Source organism: Toxorhynchites rutilus, chromosome 2, assembly GCF_029784135.1.
Source record: "Toxorhynchites rutilus septentrionalis strain SRP chromosome 2, ASM2978413v1, whole genome shotgun sequence".
Classification (NCBI taxonomy): Eukaryota; Metazoa; Arthropoda; class Insecta; order Diptera; family Culicidae; genus Toxorhynchites; species Toxorhynchites rutilus.
The window spans coordinates 235,067,777-235,079,160 of record NC_073745.1 but is presented as its reverse complement, the minus strand read 5'-3'; the positions used below and the strand labels follow the sequence as shown (position 1 = coordinate 235,079,160).

General features: G+C 41.3%; 1 protein-coding gene across 1 annotated transcript; it reads right to left on the bottom strand.

Annotated features, from left to right (window-relative positions):
* Positions 1-688: 688 nt before the first annotated feature.
* LOC129767198 (uncharacterized) lies at positions 689-6,528 on the bottom strand. Its single transcript, XM_055767839.1, has 2 exons — positions 5,913-6,528; positions 689-1,685 (listed from the first exon to the last, which is right to left on the bottom strand). Exons 1-2 carry the CDS (start codon positions 6,184-6,186, stop codon positions 1,111-1,113), a joined length of 849 nt encoding a protein of 282 aa, XP_055623814.1. The 5' UTR covers positions 6,187-6,528; the 3' UTR covers positions 689-1,110.
* Positions 6,529-11,384: the final 4,856 nt, after the last annotated feature.

The window sequence follows — 11,384 nt, the reverse complement described above, 5'->3', positions numbered from 1 at the left end:
CAATTCATAAAATTTGGAAGGTCATGGCAAGGTTTAATGAATAGGGGTTTCAGATTTTGGACTGGTCAGCTTGTTTACCAAATCAAAACCCTGTCAGGAACTTATGAGGAGTGATCGTACGAATAGTAGATGCAGCTTACAAGTAGTAAGAGTGATTTGAAGAGCTTAAACGAACAGTATCCTCTGCGTAGAACGAAATACACACTACAACAAGGGGCAGCTTGGTCGAAACCACCCTGAATGGGTTATTTGAACTGATTGAGAACTGAAGATGACCTACGAACTAGAACCTTATCGCAATTCATGTTAAATTGGTGTGAATTTTGCAAAGGAGTGAAAATTTTTCTATCTGGTTCTATAGTTATGAAACACTGGAATTTAAGTTTTTTGAATTTTTCGCGCCTGAACACAACAATAAAGTTGAATTGGCCAGTCTTATAAATGAAGATAGTTATTGTTGATCGACAGCAGGAGTGGAGTGATATGCGACGGTAATATATCGCGCGTAATTGTCCTTCAACGTGAATGATTCAGGAACAGGATCAATATATTCTGCATCTATTCTAGGTACCACAACAAGTGTATACAGAAACAAAAACTGTTTATTTGAACTAATTTATCTTATAAATAATAAATGGAATTGCGGAATAAAGTATGAGAATGCTAATATATTTCACAACGTTTGTTGGATAATAGTTGATCGTGCACTGAAGGGTCCTCTCCGAGATAATCTACTCGCAGCCTCCTAAGCGCACCACTATCACTGGTCAACCGTTTAACGGCGAGTATGAGCTTGATCCATGATAGGGTGAAGTGGAAAGTTGTGGTTCGTGGATGCAATGCAGATGTAGGAGTTTTGAGTTTACGAACATCCTGGCCCCGGCAGAAATAACCATTTCTGAAGATGACTTCCTCCCGAGAATGTTGGTGCGTTGGAGCTGCTCCTCTTGTAGACTCGTTCACATGTAAAATAAAAACCAGTAGCCTATTTTTGAGAAAAATAATTATTGGAGAGGTTCTCACCTGGACCCTCTAGATAGAGGGCGTTGTATTAATTGTATAAAAAATTGATGATGATGATGATGTTACATTCATTTGTTCGTTGCTCAGCTATTTTGCAGGGTTGCCAGAGGGTGTTTCTATCGGTAATATACAAATTTTTGCCACGGGACGAGTGAGAATTCCATTTGATGTCTTCAGTGTGACGACACGCACTACTCCGTCCTTTCCAGGATGTAGCTCAATTATGCGTGCGGTTGGCCATCGCATTGGTGGCGCATTTTCGTTCATTATCAGAACAAGTTGGTTCCTTTGAAGTTCAATAGGTGGCTTGCACCATTTTGTTCGAGGCTGAAGGGATGACAAATATTCTGATTGCCAACGTTTCCAAATGTCATGGAACAACTTCCGAACTTGTTGCCACTGATGAAGACGATTAATCGATATGTTCTCGTAGTTGCAATCTGGAACAGATTTCAGTGACGTGCCAACCAGGAAATGGCCAGGCGTAAGGGGTTGGAAGTCCGATGGGTCATCGGTCAGCTTTGTTAATGGCCGAGAATTTAAGTAACACTCTATCTGAGTTTCCATGTCGTCGAATGCGAGTTTCCTCTCGCCCAGAACACGAACGAAGTGCTTCTGTGCTGAATTAATTGCTGCCTCCCAAAGTCCTCCGAAATGAGATCCTATAGGAAGATTGAAATGCCAGTGAATTTGGTTTTCACTGCACTCATGAGCGAACGATGTCTTGAACTCATCACTCCGTATCAGTCGCCGGAGCTCATTTGCGGCACCAACAAAATTCTTGCCGTTATCGGTATAGATCTCCGAACAGAGTCCTCTTCGGGAAACAAAACGGCGAAAAGCTTGAAGAAATTGGGAAGTGCTGAGATTGGTGACCAATTCCAAATGGACGGCCTTGACACAGAAGCATACAAAAACTGCGACATACGCCTTTACTGGTGCATCTCGTCGGTGACAAGGTTGCAGGTGGATCGGTCCCCAAAAGTCGATGCCAACAACGGAGAATGGTCGTGAGATAGTCACTCGTTTAGTGGGAAGATCGGCCATACACTGTTCGACTAATATCGGCTTGGCCCGAAAACATGTTACACATGTGTGGACAACCTGACGTGCAATACTGCGACCACCCAAAATCCAAAACCGTAATCTAATGGTGTTAGTTAACAGTTGTTAACAGCAGCGTGGAGTAAATGCTCGTGATAACAACGAACTAATAGAGTCGTGAACGGATGTTTTCCTGGTAGGATCATTTGGTGTTTTGAATCGTACGATTGCGTGGAATTATTCAATCGACCACCGATACGTATAACATTTTCAGGAGTGAGAACTGGGCGAAACCACCTCAGCCGTTAGCTTGAGGATACTATATTCTTTGTTTGCAGAGATTTCCATTCTGCAGGGAAGCTATCCCTTTGCACTTTGCATGTTTCGGCGAACGATTGTTGTTCCACAGCAGCAGAATGTGTGGACTTTCTGATTTCGGCGGATATTTGTGAATCACCAAGACCTATAGGTTTTTGCACAGGCCAGAATTTTCTGTCTTGTACTAACCACTGAGGACCTTCCCACCAGAGCCTACTAGTGATCAACTCCGTCGTCGAGAGTCCCCTCGAAATAATATCAGCAGGGTTTTCGCTGCCAGCAACATGACTCCACTTGCAGTTGGGAGTGGCATGTTGGATTTTGGAGACCCTATTGGCCTCAAAGGTGGTCCATGTAGAAGGAATACATTTTAACCAACTCAACACAGTCGTTGAATCGACCCAGAAATTGGTCACTATTCCCAGACGTAAGGAATCCAAAACCTTTTGATGCAATTCTGCGGCAATCAAAGCTTCACACAATTCCGAGCGTGGGATACTTAATTGTTTCAGTGGCGACACCTTGGAACGTGACGTAAGAAGTGCAACCTTGATTTCGCCTAAACTGTTTGTTGTGCGTAAGTATACGCACGCTCCGTAAGCGTGCTCAGAAGCGTCAGAGAAAAAATGCATTTCGATAGAAGTTGCATCCGGAAGTAGCACTTGTCGTTCGATACGCAATTCGTTAAGACGATCCAATTGCATGTAGAATGTATTCCATTGATTTTTAATGTCTGCGGGCAATTCGCAATCCCAGTCGTATACCTTTCCATTTTTCTCTCTCAGACTCCATAAAATCTGCATAAATATTTTTGCAGTAACCACCACCAGGCCGACTAATCCTAACGGATCAAATATCCGCGCAATGCAAGAAAGCGTTGTACGTTTCGTTATTGGCTGTGTAACATCGTCGGGCTCCAGTTGTATGATGTATTTCAATCTATCAGTCATGGGTTCCCAATGCAAACCCAATGTTTTGATCGACTTGTCCTTATCAAGGTCAACAGATGATTCTAATGCTCGATTGTTTTCAGGAATATGCTTTAAAAATTCCGATGAGTTGCATGCCCATTTTCGGAGTTGCATGCCAGCAGATTTGAACATGGAATCCATCTGGTTTTGGAGTTCGATTGCCTCGTATATAGTGCTTGTACCAGAAACGAAATCATCCATGTAAAAGTCAACCAGTGTGGCTCTGGATGCAAGTGGATAATTTTGTTCCTCGTCCTTCGCCAACTGTTTGAGTACGCGAGTGGCAAGATATGGGGCTGATGCAGTGCCATACGTGACGGTTTTTAACTCATACATTCGAACTGGCTCCGATGATGAGGAACGCCAAAATATCCTTTGGTAAGATGTGTCTTTATGGTGGAGATTTATCTGACGAAACATTTTTGTTGTGTCTGCAATCAGTAAAAAAGAATGCAACCGCGATCTCATAACAATTGAGCGTAGATCGTCCTGGATTACTGGTCCAACTTCCAGGATGTCATTCAATGACAAACCAGTTGCACTCTTGCACGATGCGTCGAACACGACGCGAACCTTGGTCGTTGTGTGGTCTTCACGGATGACCGGATGATGTGGAAGAAAGAATGAAGATGGTGTAGTAGTTTGAACTTCTTCAATTTGTTGCATATGACCGAGTCTCAAATACTCGTCCATGAAATCTCGGTATTCCTTGGCAAGAGTTGGATTTCGATTGAAGCGGCTTTCAATGTGCCGAAAACGGCGAAGAGCGGTTTGTTTATTATCTCCAAGATTGTGCACAAATTCCTTTTTGAAAGGAAGGCGAACCGTGTATCGACCATCTGGTTCATGAGATGTCGTGTACGCGAAATAATTTTCACACGCTGTTTCTTGAGGTGAGAATGCCTTCATCGAATCATCTTCGATGGACCAAAAACGCTACATATCACGGTGCAGATCTGATGTAGTAGCAATGTTACATGCAAATGGGATATTTGTGTACTTCTGATGTGTGTTACCGGAGACGATCCAGCCAGCCTTCGAGTTTATTAACCATGGTAATGAATTTCCCAATAATATACGTTCCGACGGGTTGAAAATATCGAAGAATAGCTCTGCCCCTATAATAATATCAATGTTACTCGGTTTGTAGAACGAGGGATCGGCTAATTGAATTCCGTTTGAAATGTTCCATGCTGATACGTCTACTGAGACACTAGGCAAGTCTACAGTAACCCGAGGAAGAACATATAGATCAATCTCAGCAGAATAATCGCTATGTCGGGATTTGAGCATCGACCGGAACATGAAACGTACTTGCGTTGAGGATCGACCTACTCCTGCTATTGGTAAATTCATCTTTCTGCGTTTTATGTGCATCCGCTGACTCACACGTTCCGTAACGAAGCAACACTCGCTTCCAGAGTCCAGTAAGGCTCGAACAGGAAACTCACCACCATTATCATCTACTAACAGGACAACTGCTGTGGCTAGTAGAACTCTGCGACTAACGTTATCATTTTTTATACAATTCGTGATTCCTGTATGCACTGCGGGTGTTGATGATAAAGAATATTCGTTCCTCTTCAAGTGACTGGGTTGATTTGTGGCTGATGATGATTGATTTGATACTGTTTGTTTCGATATATTTGATCTCTGAGAATTACACAGTTGGGTGTGATGTCGTCCACCGCATTTGCGGCAATTGCCCTCTGATGGACATTCCTTTAAAACGTGACCTCGACGCAGGCAATTACGGCAAAGCTGATTACGTCGAATGAATCGTTCTTTCTCTTCTGCGGACATTTTCGACAATAAATAAAGTGCTGACCAGAACATACTATACAATCACGTGATCCATTTTGGAATGATCCGTGATTCCCCGAGCGTTGAATGAAGACTCTTTTTCCGCTAACTAAACTTCGACAGTTTTAATAACGACTGACTGAAGTACGTTGACCCGACGTTGCGTAAATTTAACAATTTCATCGATGGTGACGTTTTCCAGGGTTTCTGCGAATTCTTCCCAATCTCGTCTGCTGACTGGATCTAATCGCGTACTAAGCAGTTGAATCAGAAGCACGTCTCAATGTTCGATCTGTTCGCCTAGTTGCTTCAACACTCGTACGTTGGTTTCGAATTTCTCAATGAGTGAATGTAATTCCTCAGCATTTTCTCTATTTATAGTGGAAAATTCAAACAGTGACTGAACGTATATACGCTTCAGACGTCGTGGGTTTGAAAAATGGTCAACGAGCATCTTTCATGCAACAGGATAGTGATCCGTAGTTATTGGTATTGTCTGGAATACCTTTAAAGCCTCGCCAGCCAAGGAAGACCGTAAATAATAAAACTTCTGAATCGTTGATAAATTTGTTGAAGAGTGAACGAGTGAATAATACAAATCGTGGAAATTTAGCCAACTCTCAAACTCTCCACTGAAAATGGGTAACTTGATGTCTGGTAGTTTTATATGGCTCATTTGAGGAGGAGGATCATGTTGTGGGTTTTGTGCTTTCTGTTCACCAGGTAATTCCTTACTGTACTGAAGAAGTTTACCTTTAGTGCGGTAATAGCATCTGTCGAACTCGGTGCGATCCTTCAGATACGCATCCATTACTTCATCCACGTCTTCCAAAACCTCCAATTCGGACTGCACTGAGTTAAACTCCGTCCATAATGCAGCTAGGTTGTCTAAACGAACCGGAAGTTCCAGTGCATCATATTCTGCTTGGAAATTGTCGGCGAATTCTGTGATGCACGCAAACGATGCCAGTATACTGCGTTTACGATTCTTCAATCCCCGAAGCTTACGTTCAGCTCTCGTCGCCATCGTGGAATAAAGCGAAATGATCTGCAAGCGAAAGACCACGCAGAACGGACAGGAAAAATTATTGAAAAGGAACGCTAATTACCTTCTCAAGGCAAACGGAATGCCTTGAATATTGATTCAATTATCCTTGTGAACAGTATTTGGCGTACGATGATCCTTCCAATTGTATTATGGTGAAGCCTTTGTGAGGGAATCACAATGCGATGAATGTAGTCTATTGTCCTATTACGCAATGAAGCCGCGTAAGTAGAGCCAACGATATTGTTCCACAATTACGTTGAAAGTACGAAAGGGCCGGATAGACGGATTCCTATCGACGTCTTTCCGGCTCGAAGGACCAATGATCGACATTTGTTTTTTTTATCTATTACACAGTAGCCATTCAAACGTAAGAGAATTCCTATTCTATCGGTACACAACACATGTGGTCTTTTTCGGCGTAAGAATATTTCTATTATTCGAATGTTCACTGTTGGACTGTTCACAGTGGGACTGTAGATACGAGGCTTCCATTGTTATGTTATTAATAGTGCCAATTACAGATGCAGCAGACCGAAAAGGTGAGCGTTAAATGGCTGGGATTACCGTCACATGATGATTGTTGCGTGGACGTGGTAGCTAGAATAACACACAAAGATGGTCAGTTGAGGGTGTAGCGGACCGGGTTTCCAAAGACAACCCGGAACCTACGGCCAGCTCGGCTAACTTCTTAGCTTTCCCACCCGACCTCTCTTAAGTGATTGGCTTAAGCGCCACCTCTTTCGAGGACCAATCGCCGCGTTCGTTGCACAGCTAGAGGCCTAACACGCAGGCCTAATTTGTGTCCTTTTATAAGGATCGGAGGACAATCGACCTATACGAATTCCAGTCAGCGAAGGCTGACAGAAGACACCCGCAGGAAGCTCCAAGAAAATCGCCAAACACCTGAGAAGGACTCTGAAAACGACGGAAAACAAAAAAAAAATTCCCGACATTAAATTCCGAACACGGATAACGTAAAACCTTAATACAATAAAAGAACGATTACAGGATCACATTATATTCAAGACTTTTACTCCTAACATAACGACATGACGAAAAACTTTTTTAGTGAACTACAGATTTACATTTAAACAATTTATTTGTATATTGAGCTTTTACTTAAATCTAAGGGACATCACATGTGCACAAGGACAATAACAGGGTGTCTGGGGAGGGCGGTGAGGACACAAATTTCCTCACCCACTCCTTCTGATTTCGGGATATGGATTTCCACCGGTTCGTTTTCTCCTGAGGATTCTTGGAAGGCGCGAAGTTGAAGGCGCGGCCTTCTTCAATGGGTTTGGATCACCAGGTTTCGCCAAAAGGAATTTCCCTTTTTACAATCATTTCACAATTAGAAACAGTCCGTATTTTATTTAACCTGTTGTTGCTTTTTGGCTCGTTTACAACAATGAGCGTTTATCAAATTAGTCGAAACACAATGCCCCCCCTTAAGCAATTCGAATTTAGTATCACAAAGACTCCACGTTATAAAAAAGACGGGTGGGTAATGTCGGGGACATAACCGGAGTGACGTAGGACTATACAAAGGGGACAGTTTTTGCTAAATATATATTTTAAATATATTGTTTTATTTTCTTCTGCTACGTGAATGCCTACCTATCTACCTGAAAAATGGATTAGTTTACTGTTTACTCTTCATGAATATGTTGGGGGTTCTGCAAAGCACCTTTGGTGTTGTGTTTTTGCGTTTTTTATTACAAACTTTCTCATTTTTTTCTCGCTGTCTTGTAGTTAATTCTTGATTTTTTTTCCGAAGGCTTTGTACTTATTAAATGTTCAACGCCGGGCATCTTTCGGCGTATGCACATATCGTACAATCAAAATGATGGCTGTGATAGGGGATACATAGGTGGTCATCAGCTCATTCACTATCATATATTTCACTATTGAGCACATTACCGTACCTTAAACTGTTTCCGTGTTTCGGAGACGAATGAATTGTAAGATTTGTAGTTTCCGCAAACAAAGTAAATAAAAATGAACTGAGATTTTGGAGACGAACTCTACGATCTGTCGAGAAATAAACGAGCTATAAGCGTTCTGAAAAACCAACAGTAAATACATGGACGAATGACCTTCGGATTAAAGCCCTTTAAAATAAGAACAGAGCAGCAGGAAATACATAGAGGCGAATGAACTGCAAAGTTCAATGCCTCTTAAAAACAAAGAAAGAAGAATAAGGAAATACATAGCTCATCATGTTGCTCCTTAGTTATTTTTCTATACAATGCAGATGTTACGTCATTCATTTTTCAACATTAGTTATCAACCAAAGAAAGCAGTTCTTGCTACCGAGAAAATTCGTTAATGCCATCCTGCATACAATGTGTTGTAATTTGAAGCCATTTTTAATTCGGAAACCATGCATGGGTTTGTGAAAACTGAATGATCAATTTAAAAGATCCCAACCTTATTGGTGGTCATGGTCAAGAACAAGATAAACAAAATAAATCCGTTTATATTATATGTCATATTATGTCTCTTTAGAATGCATTGGTATTGTGAAAAACTTTCAATAACTCTTCTTTGAACGGTTTAATGGCCCTGAAAAGTGCCGTGTTTTACGGTGGCTGGTTTTGCCACTAAAGCAGTCTGTATAAACAAACTTTTTCCTTCTTCTACCTGCTTCCGTTTTGCGATTGCGTTTGCCACTCGCTGAAACTAGTTGTTGCCACCGAACCGAATGTGCTCTGTTCTGTTCGGTTTTGCGGGTTTTTTTTATTGTTGTGAGCAGCTTTGCAAGCCAACTCGAGCACTCCGGCGGCCGAAATTCTATAACCGCTATTAGGTATACTGGTGCTCCGGCACCAATCCGTTGATGCGATGTGATGTGAAACGATGCCACACAACCACACTGATTTACGGTTTGAAAGAGAATGATATATTTTTCAGCGGATCCGCGCCTTTTGTACTCTAGCGGTACACACTCACAGGATAGAGACAAATCAGCAGACTAAGCCAAAGGGGCGAGTCCAACGAGACGAACGAAAGAGCGTTAAAAGGCAGCGATGGCAAAAAAATACATTCATTACGATTTGTTCGCTCGTTGGATTCACATGCAGGCTAAAAAGGGTCCTTTTCAGGATCACAAAATTATCTTTAATCTAAAGTTGTTTTGTTTTGTTATCACTCGATATCCCCATCTTGTTCGGCTAAACCTTCCTGTTTAGCGATTGCGTTTGCCACTCGTCACAGCTTTCACAGTTGGAAAATTTCTTCCCATCCAGCTTGTGACATGTTGTACAGTAAATTACATTTAATGCGACGTGCCGAAACACCACTCAGTGTCGCATTGGAGGCGATTTTAACCTGTAATTGAACATTTGCGATGACAGTGGTACAGTGTCGACTTTCGATGTGGGGTCATAATTTGGACCTCGAACTTTATGTTTACAAAAATGTCCAACTAAATATGTCGCATTACAGGTCCGTCCAATTAGCTGAATGTCGAGCTAAATGTAAATTACTGTACTTTCAATCTAGAAGCAATTTAAAAATTAATGAATATTGAATAATCGGGAAAGTTCCCAACCATAAATAAACTCAGAACAACTGCCAAATTCACATACTCATCATATACTGGCAAACAAATTATGAAAAAATCAATTTGTGTTTTATTATTATTTTGGATATTATTTTAGAAAGCATTGAACTGTATTTCGTAAACCCTTTTTTGAAAGATTTAATGGAACGCCCTCGATGTCGCCTTATTCTGGATTTGCCACGGTGTACGTGTACGGTGTACGGTTTGAATGAGAATGATCGTTACGGCAGCGGAGTGGGGATTTTTAAGCTGACTGGCTGGCTCGAGAATTACGCATGTGTGAGACTGCGACCAATGTTTCGTTCATTTTTTTCTTTTTCTTTTCCAATGGTGCTTCATTCTATTTCGCTGCTGCTCTGGTTGCCCGTTTTGGTCGGTACGATTTGAGGAGCACAAAATGGACCAATCAAAAATGGGCACATAGTGCATTTTGACAATGCTTGATATTTCACAATTATTCAATTATTTATCTCAAGAAAAATGAAATGTTATTCATTATGATAGATGCGTAGATATATTTCCTATCAATTGATGCCAAACCCATTGCGATCTATTGAGAAATGCTCGAATTATAAGCGTTCCAAATCTTGCATTTTTTCCTACTTGTTCAGTGCCTAGATTTCCATTTCACCCCCTATATCTTCCGGTTAGACGTAGTCCTACGTCAAAAAAACTTACAATTAACGATTGCTAACAAAACGCAAATGGTTCCGCGATGTCGGACAGTTCTGAGTAAAATGGTGGAAGAACATGGTAGTCCTCAGATAAACCGCAGGGTATCTCGCGATTCAGAGCTCAAGCTCAGCCGAAGACAATTTCCCCAAAGCAACCCCTTGTGTGCATCTTGCCTCAACTAACCGTCCTTGAATACGACTTTCTCATTCCCTTCCCCAAACTCAAGGCAATGAATGTAAGCGCTGTGCGAACAGACACTCATTGGCCGAACAACTTTGGCGATTGAGCTTTCGCCCTGCTCCAGGGAGGTGGGATGGGAAATCTAAGCTCTTAAGTATACTTTCTGGAGTATCTTTTAGATTACTTTCAGTTGTGACTTAGTGGAGGTACACTGTTAATGTTTCAGTGTGAATATTTGAACTTAAATATTTAAATGTGACTTCACGAATGCCTACTAATTATACTACCAAATAAAGAAATGTATAAATATATCTATATAAATAAATAAATAAATGAATGAATAAATGAATAAATAACTGTAAATAAATAGATTCCAAAAAAATAAACAAAAATAAATAAATATGCCCACAAATAATAAATAGGTAAATAAATAATCTGAAAACATTACATGACGATAACAGTTGTGCAAACTGTTACAAGGGGCCCTGAGTTATGAGCTCATGATCGTTCGCTTAGTAGCGGACACGCAACCAATTAGGCTACAAAGACCCCCTAATGCCATGAAGTTCACAACAAACTTTCTCGCTCCAATCTCCGTTCTGCAGAAAACCCCCCTTGAACCAGTATTATGCTTGTTATTAAAATATATTCGTAGCGGCGAATTTTAAGTGCCATTGTACAGAGGTTTGAGGAATGTATTGCTGGCACTATTCCAATCCGGATTAGTGTAGTCTATTCCCGGCTTGAACACTAT

Bases quoted from the DNA above. Each gene is read 5' to 3' on its own strand.
- LOC129767198 (XM_055767839.1), bottom strand. From the start codon at position 6,186: ATGGCGACGAGAGCTGAACGTAAGCTTCGGGGATTGAAGAATCGTAAA. The intron at 1,686-5,912 runs GTAAACTTCTTC...ATCTTCCTATAG, and splicing joins ATGCTATTACCGCACTAAAG to GATCTCATTTCGGAGGACTT.